The 19,535-nt window shown below is 41.0% G+C and overlaps 1 protein-coding gene across 1 annotated transcript in view; it reads right to left on the bottom strand.

Annotated features, from left to right (window-relative positions):
* The window catches only part of NFE2L3 (NFE2 like bZIP transcription factor 3), a 68,717-nt gene that overhangs the window by 10,918 nt on the left and 38,264 nt on the right, over positions 1-19,535 (bottom strand). The window contains exons 2-4 of the mRNA XM_073630132.1: positions 15,156-15,329; positions 8,902-8,982; positions 696-797 (exon numbers count right to left, since the gene is read on the bottom strand). Of these exons, the coding sequence (XP_073486233.1) occupies positions 696-797; positions 8,902-8,982; positions 15,156-15,329 (357 nt within the window). The remainder of the gene's footprint in view (positions 1-695; positions 798-8,901; positions 8,983-15,155; positions 15,330-19,535) is intronic.

The following is a 19,535-nucleotide window of genomic DNA, read 5'->3' as shown; positions in this document are numbered from 1 at the left end:
TTATCTAAACTCTATTGACGACAGGCCTGCACTTGAGCTTCCTGAGCAGCTCACTTATTATGGCCTTAAAAAAAAAAAAAAAAATAATAATTTTACTCTTTTTTAATCTATTTAATATTTTTAAGAATTGTATTACAGCAAACATTTCAATGTGAAGTGGCTGAGCCAAGAACTAAGCTGGAAATATATTGCCAAGAGTCCCTGGACAAATCACCAAAGCCTAATGTTGAAAAAAATGTTTTGGATAAACTGCCTTTAACTAGAACATGTGCTGGTTTTACCATTATGTACACTGGGTTTGTGGCCAAAACAAAGAAGTGGCTTTTCCCTGTGGGGTTATTGGCTTCACTTCTCCTATCAGCCATCTATTATAAATTTACTTACACACTGTCACAATATTGTGAAGAAGGTTAGAACCAGTAAAAAAAAAAAAAAAAAAAAAAAAAAAAAAAAAGAAGAACATGGTCTATAAAAGAAGTGATCAAAGCAGAGCAGTGTTTATTTGGTACCAAAGGCTGGGTTCCTACTGTCTCTAGTGATGGAAATCCAGCCCCGAATGTGGCACTTACTGCCAAAATGTACATTGTTATTATCTTGTTTTATTGGCCAAATGCTGCGGCCACTATTATTGTCAATTACATTCTCGCATTAATAATAATAATACTGCAACAATTTCAGGACCAAAATATACTTACATTTATATCAGGCAAGGAAAGGAGGTCTTGCCATAGTTCACTGACTGAATTTCCTGTTCGGGGGGAGGGCTGAGTATTCTGAAGAGAAGTTTCACTTGTGCCCTGTACAAAGAAATCAGAATTCATCATCGATACTAGCACAATTGGTACTGACGTTCAGACAAACATGCAGAATATTACAAAAAAATAACAGGCTTTGGGCTTAAAGTGAACTTGTCACCCACTGTAAAGTAAGAAAAGTAAAGTAAAAGTCCAGCCCTAGAGCATTCACCTAAAGATGCTTGTTATTATATTTCTAAGCTTGAAAACACTTTTTTGTACTTTTCCGTTCACTTGTAAAGTGGAGTTCCATCCAAAGTGGAAGCTCCGCTTATCTGACTCTTTCCACCCTCCGGTGCCACATTTGGCCACTTTGCTCAGGTGTCAAATCTCTAATAACAAAGTGAAACAAAGATCAGAGGAGGTGGACAGACAAGGGTTTTCTGGCCAATAAAGGTAGCAGCAGTCATGTGCTCTTCGTTTTAAAATGTTATAATGTATGTCAGGGTTGCTTTAGGGTACCCTGGATGTTGGATCACGGATACCTGATTATTACGTGCAAGCACAAAATCTTTCAAAATCAAAATTAAGATGTGAGCAGACACCCCCAGCTACAGGCGGGTACGCACAGATCTGAATTTTGATCTGCGTCTAACCCTACCTGTTCGAGAGAAGATGATTGGTAGATCTAACAGGTCTGTTAGAAAAACTTTCATTTGATCAGCCGCTGCAGCGCAGGTCAGTGTATTCTGGCAGTGGAGATTTCCTCCGTCCACTTCGCTTGTGTGGGTGGGGGAGTCAGTTCATTTTCGTTCAGCCCCCCAGGTGAAGGAAAATGTTCTTTTCTTAGCATGTATACCCAGCTAAAAAGATACTGTGGGTAACATTTGGCAGTCTAAATTTAAAATCAGTATTGCCTCTGTGCACGCTTTGGGTCTGCAAAGACTGAAAGCCAGTAATGATTTTGTAACTCACTTATCTGTAGAAAGTACTTTATTGGGGAATATATTTATACACACAAACACACATACAGGTTCTGCTTCATTTTATGAAGTGCTCCTTCTCCTAAAGGAAAAGTCTGAGCAAAGCATTATTGGCTATACTTCTCTTATGGATCACAGGAGTGCAGTTTGTTCTGCTCTCCTGTTATCAATTTTCAGCCAGCAGCAGGCTGAATCCTGCTGTCAGCTGACAACACAGAGCTGGTCCATGCTCTTAAAAAAAATCCCAACCATATGGTCAGGATCCGCCCAGAAGCCTGGACCGACATTTGGCCCTCCTGCTCCCTCCACAACCCAGCGCTCCAGTGAGCACTGGAGGGGAAGAACAAAGAGCCGCTGACAGACAGTCATGGCTCTTTGCTCAGATCTGAGGGTGAGAACATTCTTCCGGGTTTGTGGGCTCCTGCACTGTGATTGGCCGGAGCTGTGATGACATCACTCCCGCCCACATGCATGTGGGGGCTCGGAACACCCGTGGCCATTCCTTCAGAGTGAATGCACCAGTGGTCACTGGCTGCATGTAATATAAACATCTCCTAAACGGTGAACGTTTAGGAGATATTTTCACTACCTATAGGTAAACCTTATTATATAGGTAAATGTCAGCAGAGATTTACTTCCTCTTTAAGGTTAAAAACTGCTGTAAGAAGCCAAAATATACACTATAATTCCTTTAAAACCCGTCTCTCATAATGTATTAATTCCAAACCACAGTACTATATGTAGATGACGTGTACAGATAGTGGCTTTTTAAGGTCGTAAGCCGCTAGCCTGTAACAATTATTCTGCAATTGGGGACAATTGGAGTTTTGTCATTTTGTTTAGTAATAGAATAGCCAACATATTTTGGAATTGTCAATTAGGCCCTCCAATTGTTGACTAAACAACTGTTACCAATTACTGAATAACAATACAAATGATTTTTTGTGACAAAGCCCAAAAGTGCAGCAAAACATCTGTTTCTGTCTTAAGTGCTATACATAAGAGCAACTCTGAGACAACACTGATGCTAGATAGAAGCTTTAATCGAACTAATACACTTCATGGCTCCCCAATGCCAGGTCTGGTATAGTTAGCTATTGCACAACTGTGTACTCCGATATTTTATAAATTAGAAAAGGTACATGGTATACCTTCTGCAGTTTATGAAGCGCGTTAATATGTCAGACGCATAACTCATAATTATCTATTAGGCTATTGTGGAGAAGCCAACCTATGTACCCAGAATTCAGGCGAATATTCATAGCACTGTCAGAGTCCAGAACAAGGAGGTTTATTCTAAGGTAGGGGAGTGTGAAAAGTCCTAAACCCAGAGAACTACATACTGTATATTTATTCAGCAAAGCAGCAAACACAGTTGCAATGCAGGAGGGCTTTGTACAGGGACTCTATAGCATAAAAAAAAAAAAAAACAGCTTCTCCAATAACTAAACTCAGGTTAGTTACTAACAGGGTTCTCCCTAAGGAGTTTCTCAAAACAATCAGGCAGCATCTGTACCTTTTCAGAGTTCTGTCAGCACTCAGCCTTTTCACACATCAGCCGGCTCCCATACCAGAGAGAGAGCCCTAAACATCAGTCAGTGTATATATATATATATATATATATATATATATATATATATATATATAAATAAAAGGCATGTGGACAGCTAAGACTATTAATGAGGCTTTATCCCACCCAAACCTCTACAAAGTCTCTGAACTTCAGGACCCAGAACAGAACTTTGAACCGGAGGGTGACACAAATGTTAATGCCTGAACCCAAACTTTGCAACTTTGACATGTGTTAGTAAAAACTGTACATATTATCACAACTATTTTGTGTATCCAGGTGGATTATACCTTGGGCTTACTTTTAGCGGTATATAATTATTAAAGGAAAACTGGCCCAAAATAGGAAAGAAACATCCAATTTATTTTTTAATTTAGCTGTATGTTTCTTGCTATTACCATAACTTAGCACTAAAGAACAACCCAAAATAAATTCTCCTGCTCCTGATGATCGCAGCCATACCACATGTGTATGTTATTTGTTGTTTGTACCTGTAATAGGGCCCAGAAACAATAGTGTGCAGTTTGCTTTTTCTATTCTACCCAAAACCCACTGACACAAACACTACTAAAAAAAAAAAAAAAAAATCCTACCCTGACCTTTACACTAACTCTTGGACTGACCTAGATCAAATCTTGATCTAGCCATTTTTTAAGTTGTTATTTTTATTTTTTTTTACACATTTTTGTTTGTTGACATTTTTTCTCCTCTGCAAGTAGAGAAAAATACAATACATCTTTCTCTCCATTCAGAGGAGAAAGAAAAACACACAGGGGTGGGCTGCACAGTGACTGATCACTGTGATAGCCAATCGTTTGTACGAACCCTGGACTCTCGATATAAGCCTGGTCTCTGCGCAGTGCTCTCCTTTTTGTGGATCCCTTTTCGGGCGATCTTTTCCACTGTCTCTGCTCCCACACTGCCATTTTAAAAGCGTATTGCATCCTGCGCATGCACGAGATGAAATGTCCGACGTCATATACCTAGTCTCATGCGTCCCCCATACATTACACTCATCACTTTTTTTATTTTTATTTTTTAAAGCCTTCCCCTGAGATCTTAGGGAGCAAGTTTTAATTTTTAAACCGCAAATATTAATGCCATATGGCGCACACGCTAGATGAAGCTAGATGGCACTAGATGAAGCGCTTGACATCATGCACTTTATCTTGCACATGCACAGCATGGGAATACTGTGAGATCTTGTAACTTATATACAGGATCTCCCGGAAAGGCCCCTTCCCTGGGGGCAAACCGTGCAGCTATGGCTACGTCACTAGTGCCTTCAGGCGAATCAGGATGTGGACGAAAAAAGTAAATGAAATAGTGTTTTTTTTGTTTTTTTTGCTTTTTACATCATTAAAGTGGATGTAAACCCAATGCATGAAATTTTACCTGGACATATATATATGCGTAGTGTTTACTTATCTCTCGTCAAAGCCCCAACTCCCATGTCTTTATGCTGCTCCGTTCTTCTGTTATCAGCATAACTTCTGACAAGCTCTCCGACACAGGAGATAAAAGCAGCTGGAAATTTGTGTTATGGTGGGTGCTATAAATAGATTAGCAGAGAGCTTGTCTATTCAAAGTACAGCTCTGCACATTCCTTCCCCTGCCTATGTGGAGTGGGGGGTGTGTGCCTTTCCTCCAATCAGCTGTCACAGTGTAAGCCAAGACTACACTCCCACAGCTGAAACAGGAAGAAAAAAAAAATCTAACTCAATGTATACTTAGTAAACAGTACCGTATTTATCGGCGTATAACACGCACCGGCGTATAACACGCACCTCAATTTAGGAGGGAATTTTAAGGAAAAAAAACTTTTAGGAGGGAAGTTGAAGGGAAAAAAAACTTACATTTAAATGCCCATCATTGCAGCCTTCTCAGTGCAGCCTTCTCAGTGCAGCCTTGCCAGTGCAGCCTTGCCAGTGCAGCCTTGCCAGTGCAGCCTTGCCAGTGCAGCCATGACAGTGCAGCCATGACAGTGCAGCCATGACAGTGCAGCCATGACAGTGCAGCCATGACAGTGCAGCCATGACAGTGCAGCCATGACAGTGCAGCCATGACAGTGCAGCCATGTCAGTGCAGCCTTCCCCAGTGTCCAGTCCAGCCTTGCCCCAGTCCAGCCTTGCCCCAGTGCAGTCTTGCTGAAGCCTCTGAGCTTCAAAATCGCCGACCGCGATTTGAAAATGGCGCCGCCGGCGCCGAAATACACAGAGCCGGTCCTCGGCTCTTCTCGGCGGCTCTCGTTTACTTTCGGTTCCACTCGGACGGTGAGCGGAGCTATCCGAAACTAGCCGAGTATACTCGGCTAGGTTCGGGCGGCGCTCGAGTGAAACCGAAAGCCGCCGAGAAGAGCCGAGGACCGGCACTGTGTATTTCGGCGCCATTTTCAAATCGCGGTCAGCGATTTTTTCATTCTGACAGGTCAGGATCGCAGGGGATCGGCGTATAACACGCACCCGCGATTTTCCCCTGATTTTAAGGGGAAAAAAGTGCGTGTTATACGCCGATAAATACGGTATATAAAGCTGAAGACAGCAGATATACAAATAAAACGTATATAGGGAGATTTGTTTAATCTCTGTGTATCATCTGCGGCTTACTTCACTGGGAATATGTAAGGATTTACATCCACATTAATAACGAAAATTATATGAGCATGAGCCCAGGTTTAATTTCTAGCACCACATCCCGAAAAAGAATATTTAGAACCAAAGAGAGTGGGGATTTTTAGGGTGCACATCAATTGAATAGATATCAAATATTTTTGTATAAAAAGATTTTTACTTTATTAAGAAAATACAATAAAAATATAATTTTTTCACATAAAAATGTAAAAAGGAGATTTATATATGGAAGTGCCACTTGTATTTAGTTGCAGATGCAGTAACACAGCAAAAACAATGTACTTCCCAACATGTTTCGCCCATCTGTCGGGCTTCCTCAGGGGATGTTGGTCACATGCAGAATATACTGCCTTCTGTATCTCCTAGAAGATGGGGGGGGGGGGGGGGGGGGGGGGAGAACGGGGTAGGTCTGCCAGGATAAATGCTGCCGCCTTACCGAGGGAGCCCCGCGCTGAAGGTGAGCATAGATGGTACAAAAAGGCTCCCTCGGTACGGCGGCAGCATTTATCCTGGCAGACCTACCCCGTTTCCCCCCCCCCCCCATCTTCTAGGAGATACAGAAGGCAGTGTATTCTGCATGTGACCAGCATCCCGAGGAAGCCCGACAGATGGGCGAAACATGTTGGGAAGTACATCGTTTTTGCTGTGTTACTGCATCTGCAACTAAATACATGTGGCACTTCCATATATAAATCTCCTTTTTACATTTTTATGTGAAAAAAATAGATTTTTATTGTATTTTCTTAATAAAGTAAAAATCTTTTTATACAAAAATATTTGATATCTATTCAACTGATGTGCACCTTAAAAATCTCCACTCGCTTTGGTTCTAAATATCCACTTTAATAGATGATTTCACATCAGAATACAATAAAACCTTGGTTTGAGAGTAACTTGGTCTGCAAGTGTTTTGCAAGACAAGCAAAATGTTTTATTAAATTTTGACTTGATAAACAAGTAATGTCTTGATATACAAGTAGCGTCACATCACAACTGAGTATAAAAGTGAAAAGAGGCGCCTCTAAGTGGAGCAATATGGTTACATTTAATGAAGGTACAACATTTAGCAACTCACATGGTTGATGATTAAAACAGACACTTCTAACTATGCAGGCATCCAGGGTAAAGCTGTCCATATAGACCGTCCTCCACAATGCCATTGACATCATCCCTTCCACGCTGCGCTCCACGAGCGCTTCCAGCCTCGCTTTCAGATTGCTCTACTGCAGCGTAGTCTTCCCGGTCACGATTTCAGACTGATAGTAGTGAGAGCCGGCGGTGCGGAGGACGGTCTATGTGGACAGCGTTACCCCGGATGCCTGCATACTTAGATGTGTTTAATCAACCATGCGAGTTGCTAAATTTTGTACCTTCATTAAATGTAACCATATTGCTACACTTAGAGGCGCCTCTCTTCTCTTTTATACTATGTAGCCTCTGCTGGATTTTGCTTCTAATCCCCTTGTGGAGGCTGCCATTTGTGGATGGACATTTTATGGTTACACAACCTATTACATTGCTATAATCTTTTCATATGGACTATAAACTGAAAGACTTATGAGTAAATGGATGTGGAACGAAACATCTCAGTTTCCATTATTTCTTATGGGGAAATTGGCTTTGATATACAAGTGCTTTGGATTACAAGCATGTTTCTGGAACAAATTATGTTCACAATCCAAGGTTTTACTGTAAAGTGATGCACGCTGATGTGAAATTAAATTAAAAGGGGAAGGTTTTCTTTAAAAGATGTGGCTGATATGCTTACTGTACTTTGCACATTACAATTACTCCTTTAATGGTTTGAATTTTACTGTCTTTTCATTGTATTTTCCCTTGGAAAGCCCTATCTATAATACATAAATAACAGACAACAAACCAAATGGAAAAAATTAGGGTTGCGCCAATACTAAGCATTTGCATGAGTATCGGTACTCGTGCAAATGCGCTGATACCTGAAACCGATACTTTCAGGCTCGTTCTTTCAGCTGTCAGCGGGATTCCCCCACTAACAGCTGAATTATCAGTTATCAATTGTTAAGGAGCGGGGGCTGCCACTTCCTTAACAACTGATGACTCAATCAGCTGTCAGTAGGGTTCCCCTGTTGACAGCTGAAGTGTTAAAAAAGTCCAGCAATTGGATCAGTCACAAAAAAAAAAAAAAAAATAAAGCAGCCGGGCAGTGTTTATCAACAACCTTGCTCAGCCACTGAAACACTGAGATAAAAAAAAAAAAAAAACCAAAAAAAAAACAATGTTTATTTCTATCTTTTTTTCTTCATCTACAGATCAAAAGGATGAACTTCGATCTGCAGATAAAAGTTAGTTTAAAAGCAACCTGTCAAGTAAAAACATTTTTTGTGTGTTTCTTTTAAATGTTCCTCTGTTTAAACCCCTTAATTTACTCTAATCAGCCGTAATCAACTCCTTATTCTCCTGCTTTTTTTTTTTTCACTTCTATTTTATAAAGTATTAATAAAATTAATTTTTTGTTTGTTTTTTTGTTAATATTTTTACACATTTAACATATATTTACAAGTTTCACATTGAAAAAAGCACAAAAGGTTTATTTAATTTGTAAATAACTTGTCAATGCTTTGTACCATTGCTGACAGCTGAAGTGTAAACAAAACAGTTGTGGTAGGTATTGGTAATTCACTTTCATTAAAAAAAAAAAAAAGGTATCGATGCATCCCTAGAAATTATTATTGCACAGGATTTATATAGCGCCAACAGCTTGCGCAGCGCTTTACAATATAAAGGGAGACAATACAGCAACAATACAAGAGGGTTAGAAGGGCCCTGCGCCTGCGAGCTTACAATCTATTAGGGAGGAACAAATACTGCTTTTACATCCTTTGTGACTTCCAAATTAGGACACAAAACATAAATGCTTTGCATATACCTCTGCCCTGATCAGTTCTGGTCAATAATTCAGAAGTCACATCTACAAAATGCTCTTGCAGTAAAATGAAGGGATTTACCTCTAGTGCATTTTCGGTTTGTGCTAGCAGCTGAATAAATTCTTCAAAGAAAAGAGAAGGCTCTGTTGTGTTTCCTTCAATCTAAAAAAAAGGTAAAATCACTAAATAAGACAAAAGTTATCATGCAATAAAACGCAACCTGCTTATTACAAAGAAAACAAGCCATGCAGTACACATGAGAATCTTTTGCAGGCTTTATGCATATTTTACCAAAGTACATTTATAATTTGAATGCACACCTATTACCTTGTACCTATTTTGCAAGGCAAATGACTAGAAAACTGTAAAAAAAAAAAAAAAAAAAATGGGAGTAGAGTTTTACAAAAGTACTTTAACAGGGTTAAATGAAAGCTATCAAGAGAAAATCATATATTTGGATAACCATATGTGGTTACTACAGTATTAAGTGTTTTTTTTAATTTTATTTCACGTGGCATTATGTTATGCATTTCTCTACAAGCTGATCAGCAAAAGTAACAGTGACAGGGGTTAGGACAAACATCGCTATGGGTGATTACAATGGTTTTCTTTGATTCACATGTAATCTCTGGCACCCAGACAGTACCACAAATGCATTGTGACCTCTTTTTGGTGCAGCCTACATCTATATCTGTGTAAGGGAGGACGGAACACACAGTTCTTATTCATAGATTATTAGTTGCAGTTAAAAAAAGTACAGAACTGCATATCTGGGAAATAATCCTAGATTTATTCACATGAACGTAAGAGTTAAATAGGTTTAAAGCGGTTGTATACCCCACTTGGTCATTTTTACCTAAAGGTAAGCCTGTAATAAGGCTTTTCTATAAGTAAAATGAATATCTCCTAAACCTGCACGGTTTAGGAGATATTCACCCTGCTTGCAGCTGCTGACGTCAGCGCCGCATGCGCTCGAAGGTCCAGCAGATCGTGACAGAACTTCGGAGCTCCTTGCCGGAACCGAGGACTCCCGCGCGCCTGATGTCATCGCGGCTCCGGCCACTCACAGCGCCGGAGCCCGCGAACCCAGAAGAAACGCTGAGGGAACATGTCAGCCCCTTCAGCGGTTTACTACCGCTTTAAAGAAGAACCGGACTGCGGAAGCGTGTCTAAAAAAGTCAGGCAGAGGGCAAAGGACTCATCACTAGTATTGTGGTCTCCCTGCAACTTATATTTTCCCCTTACTGACTTAGCACGCCTTGTTCTGTATGGAGGCCATCTTGGCAGATGACATGACAGAGCCTTCAGCAAGGAGAACAGTGAGCAGCACAGTAGTGACATTGTCAAATCCCACTACACCCCACATCTGAGACCAGCAGTCACAGGCAGCAGAGCCATTGGGCTCATTCACACAGGTGCAGAGAGATGTATACTGTGAAAAACAAGTGTATGTCTGCAACCAAGAGCAACTGGTGTTTGCATACAGCCACATAAAAAAAAAATCACTGCTAGGATGCGACTGTATGCTGGTAACTGCACATCTGAGCATTTACTTGTGTACAGAGAAGAATGAGCAAGCCTGGACGAAAACTGAATTGGTTTTAGCAGAGGTTCCTTGAGACCTGGATATTATTTTAAAGGGTTCCACTGTGACTAGGGTAAGAGTTTTCATCAAACTACAAGCTTTCATATCCTGGCCCCAACAAATTAAAGTCATGTAGGCCACTCCATGAACCTCAAGCAGTGTTAAAGTGGAAAATTCATTTTAAATGCACGATATACACCATTCAGCCATAATATTATTACCGGCCACCAGGGGCGTTGCTAGTTCTACAAAAGATCTGGGGCTAGAGCCCATAGCAGCGTAGTAAAGAAAGTCATACGCTTGGGCGAGCATACACATGTATATACAGTAATATACGTGTGTGTGTGTATATATATATATATATATATATATATATATATATCCCCAGAGAGCCCCCTTACATCAGGGTCCCCAGAGAGCCCCCCTTATATCAGGTTCCCCAGAGAGCCTCCTCCTTACATCAGAGTCCCCAGAGAGCCTCCCCCTTTCATCAGGGTACCCAGAGGACCCTCCAATTACATCAGGGTTCCCAGAGAGCACCCCTTACATTAGGGTCCCCAGAGAGCCTCCCCTCCCCTTGGGGACCCCTGTAGAGACTCGGGGCTATTGGCCCCAGATTCGGGGCTATGGCCCCAAAAGCCACCCCCTGCCGGCCACCATAAACCATTAAAGCATTTACTCCACTAGACTTATGCCATTGCTCCTTTGTCCAGTTCTGATGCTCATGTGCCCATTGTAGGCCCTTTTGGACATGGGTCCGCATGGGCACCCGGTCTGCAGTTACGGCACTATAAACAGCAAACTGCAATGCACTGTGTGTTCTGACATCTATCGGAAACCAGAATTAACTTTTTCAGCAATTTGAGCTATTGGATTGGACTGTACAGGCCAGGCTTCACTCCCCACACATGCATTAATGAGCCTTGACCCCCCCCCCCCCCAATGACCCTGTCGCCAGTTCACTGGTTCTCCTTCCTTGGACCACTTTTGGTAGGTTCTGGCCACTGTAGTTTAGGAAAAGGCCACAAGAGGTGCAGTTTTGGAGATGCTCTGACCCAGACATCTAGCCATTAAAAATTGGCCCCTGACAAAGTCGCTCAAATCCTTATGTTTGCCCATTTTTTTTGCTTACAATACATCAATTTCATGGACAACATGTTCACTTGCTTCCATATATAGTCTACCCATTTTCAGATGCCATTGTAACGAAATAATCAATGTCATTCACTTTCCCTGGCAGTGGTCATGCTGTTTTGACTGATCAGTGTATATACTGGATAATATATAAACAGGAACTACAGTCATTTTTAAAATGACTAAAAGTCAGCAGCTACAAAAACTGTAGCTGTTGACTTTTAAATAAACAGACATTTACCAGCCCAGAAGTCCAGCGCCATCTTCACCTGAGTCGATTCTTTGCTAGCCTTCGGGACCCCGGCGCTGCCTTCTTAGTTATGGAGAACAAGCGGTGAATTCCTGCTTTTTCTCAGCGGGCTCCCCACTGCGCATGTGCAAGGCATGCTACGCTTTCACCAGAATTTCTAGTGTTAACATGTGGTCACGCCCTTTAGCACCTGATAGATTATATGCACGTACAAGCTATTGGGATTTGAGCACAGGTATATCTTGAGGTCCGCTTTCAGGGTGGTACGACAGCCTCCTGGGTCATGTGATGCGTGGGCTGTGAGGATGAGCGAAGGGGAGAGCTTCCAATGGGTATACTAGTTTTGGTAACCTGTGGGGGCACCAAGGGATTTCCTTCATTTGCAGGGATTTTCTCTCACTTCCTGTTTTGTCTATGAGACAGGAAGTGAAGGTGCATCTGTCCAATGGGACACAGTGGGTTAAAGCCCTCCTTTACTATATACAAATTGGGAAAAAAAAAAAAAAAAAAAGTCTTGCCTATAGTTCTGCTTTAATCTCCTCAGTGAATGCAGGTTAGAGTCATCAAATGTCTAACATCCTCGGAGCGCTTTGCTTGTTTACTCCACTACGTCAAAATGCCTTCATTTCACAGCTCACTGAAGTACAAGATTTCTTACAAGGTCTTTGAACACAATATTACAGAATCACTATCACAGCTTTGAAATGAATACATCAGCTGCAGAAAAATCACTTCCTACATTTTTTTTTCCCCAAAGATGAAGGGAAATAGTTGCCAGGCACAGTGCTAGTTTGGTATTATATTGTAATATGTTCATAGATGATTACACAATGTATCATTTGTTATTCTGTAGGTTTTGGGTAATTGTGATTCTATACAAGGAATGGACAAAAAAATAAAATAAAAAGTATACTAATACAAGAACATATGGTATATTGCCAATTACACATTAATATGTGACATTTCCTACTATAGTACAAAACTGGAGACATTTGCTGCTGTATTCCTATTTGCTATGAAGTTAAATGTGCCTATTGATTTCTCTTGTCAACCATTGTAGTCTAAAAAGGCTGCCTAAACCTGGCAGATCTCTGCATGTGAATGAGGAGCGGGGACAGACCCATCAATCACTTAGTGAACACTTCACACCATTTGGATGCAACACAAGTGGGAGTAGGGGGGACCACTGCCTTTCTATAGAGACAAAGAGAAAAATGTCTGAAGTGCCTGCAAGCCTTTAAATACATCTACATGTACGAGTGCTCATTGTTTTTTTAAAGTAGAATTCCTGGCTAAACCTAGTCTTAAAAATGCTCCTTCCCACCTCCTAACACCTATGGTGACCTGCTTAAGAAGAATGTATCTATTTGTCCAGTGCGGTCATGTGATCTCCTGTGTCAGGCAGTAGCATCTGCAGCGGAGAGGAGAGAGAGCTTGACAATGGCTGGTAAAGCCTGGAGCGGTGATGTTACCCACAGATTCCTGAGGCCCATCCATTGTTGGTGCTCCTTCCTCTTCCCTGCAGCCACCGCTGATTGACACCGGGGAGATCATGTGACCGGACCGAAGCAGGCAGAAAATAGGCAAGTATATACAGTACAAGTGTTAGGAGAGAGCATTTTTAAAGACTAGATAGGTATCACCTGGAATTTTACTTTAAGTTAAAAGGTACACTACAGGCACAATAGAAAATTAAATGACGAGGTGTACACAATGGCAAAGCTAGACATTCTTTCACCCGGGACAAAGAAGCTGTTCGGCACCTCCCACTCCATAGAGGACGGTGTCAGTAGAGCAGTGCAATGCACAATGTCAGCAGGGCAGTGTCAGTAGTTCTTTTTTATTATTATTATTTTATCATCATTTTATTATTATTTTTTTATATATTTTTTTTTTTTTTAGGAGCCCTGTTGGGGGGAGTTGGTGAAATAAGGGGTTGAAACAGACCTCTAATGTTCCACTTTTGAGACAGAGAAAGGGACTGAGGACAGATTTCCCAGTCCCTTTCTCTGCAGCCTCAAGGGCCCCTATTGTTAAGGATACACAGTATTTAGTTAATAATAGCTATACAAATAAGTCCAAATAAATATCCACATGTTCATATTACCAACAAATAAATATAAAAGCATATTCACAATGCATACAGTCACTTTAGCAACAATGAGTTTGAGGTGTTGACTTGGCCTCCAAATTTTCCAGCTCTCAATACGATTAGGCATCTATGGGATGTGCTGAAAAACAAGTCCAATCCATGGAGGCCTGTCTTAACTTAAATGATCTAACACGGACGCCTTGCTGTCAAAAACCACAGCATACCTTCAGAGGTCTAGTGGAGTTCATGCCTCAACGGGTTATGGTGTGCGGTCGTAATGTTATGGCCAATTTGTGTATGTAGTCATTTAGCCTAAAGTGAAACTAAAAGATCCTTAGGCCCTTGTATATGGGGCTGCCTAAGTGCACTGTGTCCCTCCCAGTGTTTTTTTTTTTTTTTTCAAGAAAAAGTTTATTGAAGGATATATAATAGAATACAAGCTTTTTAAGTAAAATTACATCAAGTTACAATGCATCCCTCCCAGTGTTTTATGGCGGGGACATTGTAGTTGCTCCTCCTGGGTGCACTGAAATGACGGGAAACAACTCCAAAGGTGATCCATACACATCTACAGCTTAATGGCCCTGTAATTGATTTTTCATGCTACCTCGTAACATCCTCTGTGACTTTCTGAACCTCTCCTTTTCCCCCTTACTTCTGTTTGTTTGGAATGAGCAGTGCAAGTTATTTGTGGTCATGTGAACTGGTCTGCAAACTACAATTCCCCAAGTCAGATCATAGCAGCAAAAAAAAATAAGGAATTTGGAGATCCGATAGAGGCTGGAGAGCAATAAAAGGGACATTTTGAAGCCAATAATACAATTTTTTAGGGTCACTTTAACTGTGTGTTTGAAACCGGTTTCATACTAGCATAACAATATTGTAATATCTCTAAAAATAACAGCGATCTTGGTTCACAAACCTATAATCCCATATCTAAAGAAAACACAAAGGTCACAGAAACAAATCAAAAAGCCGGTCATATACTAAAAAGTCGGGTATAACCTACTCTTAGCTATAAGCCACTAACAGGCTTATTCAGTAAGGCAAAAAACAATGTGCTGAATGTGGAAACCTAGACAAATCAGTCAGAATTCTTCTTTATAATCTGATTGGTTGCCATGGATTTCTGCACCTTGCGCATTATTCGTCCTGCTTTATTCAATGCTTTTAAGGGACAGAACAGAAAGTTGATCCTTAATCTTCTTGGATCATAGCTTGGCCAGATCATGATCCATTGAATCACTTTGGACTTCACTTATCACAAGTCGTACCTCTGATCTTAGGTTGCTGTTGGCACTTGAATCTGTATTTCTAGCAGCTCCAATTGTGCCATCTTGGCCGTTTTGCTGAGCTACGTCCTCGTCCAGTCCTCTCTTCCCATTCTCACTCTGAAGGTAGTTGTAACCGTAGGAATCAGCAGCATATCCCAGCTTTTCTTCTTGTGTCTGAAATACAGTGTACATCTGGTTAGATTGGCTCTATAGACAAGCAATTAAGTGTGTGGAAAACTGTACAGTGAAGGACAAAATCCAAGCGTTTTATTTTTTATTCTACAAGGCCAAAATGTTCATTTTCATTCAGGTTATAAAATATGACAGTCTGAAAGACCTGGCCACCTACCTAATTGCCAGGTAAATTCTATGTAAAAAAGGCTTTCAAGCATACCAGACATGGTACCCGTAGAGTTGAGGATAAGACTGAATGTATACATACTGTACACACATATATACTGTAGTATAGTTCAGGCACCCTTTAAAAGTATGCAATATCTTGAGGCACCCCAGTCAAAAAAATGTAAATAAAATCATACATTTTATTTATCCATAGGAAACCTGAGCCTGGGACGATGCACACAGCCAACTCCATGAAATTAACTTTACATGAAAAGCCATTCATATCAGAGACCCCATAACAGAGTCATAGGCCCCACATTACATACATGATAGCGCCCTGGATTGAGACAAGTACACACTATAGAGGGATATGCTTTGTTCATAATTCACGCCTGAGGTTCCCAATAAAGGAATTAAATGAAGTAAAAACTGTTTGAATAGAATGAAGCATAGCACATTTTTATTATGCATGGTGCTTTTTGCAAATGAAATGTCATTCAGTTATTGTCTAGATGTAACTCAATAGATGCTTTTTTCAAGTGTGCCAGATGTAGTATTTGTGTAGGAGGCCTGAAACACAAGTCACCGTTGTAAAACTGGCCAAAGAGAAGTCATTTTTTCATTCACCCAGCGGTTAGAAAAAAAAAAAAGAGAAGAGATTCCACCATGCACACAAATGAGTTTTCCAGCATGTCCTTTTTACAGATATAATCAAATGATGGACTTCTGTCAAGCACAGATAGCCACACACTGATCAAAATTCGTCTGTCTCAGTCTAACTTCAATCCATCTATTGCCAGCTTGTTTGCATCCACCCACCACTTGTACATTTGACACTTTTTTTGGGGGGGGTCTGAGCCCGAAGTTCAGCCCCCCTCCTTCCCCTGCAGTCTTCTGGGACACATCACAGGTCCCAGAAGACTACGTGACTGTTCACAAAGCGCACTGTGACTCCCGCATACGCAGAAGAAAACCGTCTGTGAAGCCTCGAGGCTTCACTGCTTGTTCCCCCTTACAATGCCTGCGCCTAAAGCGGATTGAAGAATCAGCTCCTGTGTGGACATCACTGGATCCTCAGACAAGTAAATGTCATATTAAAAGTCAACAGCTACAGTATTTGTAGCTACTGACTTTAAATTTTTTGGGGGGGAGCCTGGATCTCCTCTAACTCTTTAGCTATTGACGTAGTAGCTCAACCTCTGTATTTTTCATTTCTTTCCCAGGTTACCGAATGGGGAACTAAATAATAAGAAATACAGGCAAGTCCCTTAAGTTACGAACATCCGAGTTGTGAACGACTCCTACCAACGAACGGAGGTGGCGTGATGTCACTGCCGGCTGTTTGCGCTCCACACTGGTCCCGGACACTGCTGAGCAGCCACCCTGCAGCGCCGGACACATCTTACACTGTAGTATTGCATGGCCACAAAGAACATGAAGGCACGTCCAGAAGGGCCCTGGAACATCCCACATCATTGCACAGGCTGGAGTTACACTTAAAAATATACTGTTCCGACTTACAAACAAATCTGACCTAAGAACAAACCTACAGCCCCATCTTGTTCATAAACCGAGGACCGCCTGGATATAGAAAACAAAAGCACAGACTGGCTCGCTCCTAAAATGGTGCAATGCTAGCAGTTGGATCATCAAGATTTTGCCTCTATCACAGGTAATTTTATCTCTAAAAAGGCTAAAAATTGACTGGACACAAGTCATTCAGGATTAACGCTCAGCAGATGTTAAATTGCATTGTAAGCCTATTGTTCAGAAAGGCATTCTCTAGCAGCTGCTGCTGTGTCAGGGAGACAGCTGTCCTTCTATTACCCAGAATGTAATGTTCTCTTCTCATCAGAGCTGAAGAACTTCTGTTCAAAGACATTTCAAAAAGTGGTGTTCTTGTGACAAAGGAGGAAGGGAAGGGATGCACACAATAAAATTGGGTCCGGTTACTTTAGTGCCAAAGGAAGACTACAAGGAGCCGGGCCACAGGGGGGTATAATGATGCCTGTGGGAGATCTCCTGATAATAGGCTGTATAATTAAAATGCAGGCCTATAGCACAAGACATGCAAAGTTGCCTTTAGCACTATGACCAGCTGTCTTAAAGAAAATGGTAGGTTAGCGGCTGGAAGCTTAAAGGGTATGCCAAGGGATGCACATGTCCCCCATGTTTTATCCATTTAAAAACCCTGCAAGGATACTACCTGTTGATCTGCCAGAAATGCACTCAGCTCTTAGGCTGCATTCCCACCTATACATAGCGTTTTTGCTCGTTATTGGCACGTTTATATGTGCAATTTTGAGCTTTGGCATTTTTTTATTAGCCAATAGCAAAAACTCATCTGTTGCATAATTTGTCGCTTGGTATTTCAGATTTTTTTTTAGCTTTTTTGCATTCATTTTTTTCATTAGGGTAAGGGGTTATGCCCCGTACACACGGTCGGACTTTGTTCGGACATTCCAACAACAAAATCCATGGATTTTTTCTGACGGATGTTGGCTCAAACTTGTCTTGCATACACACGGTCACACAAAGTTATCGGAAAATCCGATCGTTCTAAACGCGGTGACGTAAAACACGTACGTCGGGACTATAAACGGGGCAGTGGCCAATAGCTTTTATCTCTTTATTTATTCTGAGCATGCGTGGCACTTTGTGCGTCGGATTTGTGTACACACGATCGGAATTTCCGACAACGGATTTTGTTGTCGGAAAATTTTATATCCTGCTCTCAAACTTTGTGTGTCGGAAATTCCGATGGAAAACGTGTGGTGGAGCCCACACACGGTCGGAATTTCCGACAACAAGGTCCTATCACACATTTTCCGTCGGAAAATCCGACTGTGTGTATGGGGCATAAGGCCCCTTTCACACGATCGGACCGTTCAGGTCCGCCTGTCAGTTTTGACGGCGGACCTGAACGGGCGATCCATGTTAGCCTATGGAGCGTCGGATGTCAGCGGAGACATGTCCGCTGACATCCGACCCCGTCCGATCCGCTAAAAGCAGACGTATGGCTCTACGTCCAGATCCGTCGCTGGCGGATCGGATCGGGTGAGATCTGACGAAAACGGACACGGTGTCCGTTTTCGTCCGATCCCTCCATACTGCTACCAATGAATACATGTAAAATAAATATAATTAAAAATAATCATAAATAAATACATTCAATAAATGAATACGAAGTAATATATAAAATAATTAACCCCCAACTCTTAAAAAAATAAAATAACTAAAACACCCTAACACAAATTAAACACATTATTATTAATTTTTTTTTCGGGTTTGGGGGTTTAAATTTTATTATTATTAATAATAATAAAATATTTAACCACTTAAGGACCGGGCATATTGTTCAGACTCGGTGTTTACAAGTTAACATCTTTTTTTTTTTTCCTAGAAACTTACTTAGAAACCAAAGTTTTTTTCCCCAGACACCCTAGAGAATAAAATGGCAGTCGTTGCAATACTTTATGTCACACTGCATTTGCACAGCGGTCTTACAATTTTTTTACTTAAAAAAAAAAAAAAAAAAAAACAGTAAAGTTAGCCTAATTGTTTTATATTGTGAAAGATAATGTTACGCCGAATAAATTTATACCCAACACGCCATGCTTCAAAATTGCGCCCACTCGTGGAATAGCGACAAATGTTTACCCTTACAAATCTCCATAGGCGACATTTAAAAATTTCTACAGGTTACCTGTTTAGAGTTACAGAGGAGGTCTAGGGCTACAATTATTGCTCTCGCTCTAACGATCGCGTCGATACCTAACGTGTGGTTTGAACACGATTTTCATATGCGGGCCCGCCTTACGTATGCGTTCGCTTCTGCGCGCAAGCTTATTATTTAATTTACTTTTTATTTTTACACTGCCCTTTAAAAAAATATAAAATAAAAATCGGGTCACTTTTATTCCTATTACAAGGAATGTAACATCCCTTGTAATAGAAAAAAAAGCCCCCAATAAAAGTGATCTCGCGGCAAATCACTTGCTGAGACCACTTTTATCCTAAAAAGGACAGTCTGCCATT

The sequence above is a fragment of the Aquarana catesbeiana genome, linkage group LG05 (genome assembly GCF_042186555.1).
Source record: "Aquarana catesbeiana isolate 2022-GZ linkage group LG05, ASM4218655v1, whole genome shotgun sequence".
Classification (NCBI taxonomy): domain Eukaryota; kingdom Metazoa; phylum Chordata; class Amphibia; order Anura; family Ranidae; genus Aquarana; species Aquarana catesbeiana.
The sequence above is the reverse complement of the archived record's forward strand: the minus strand, read 5'-3'. Positions and strand labels throughout refer to the sequence as shown.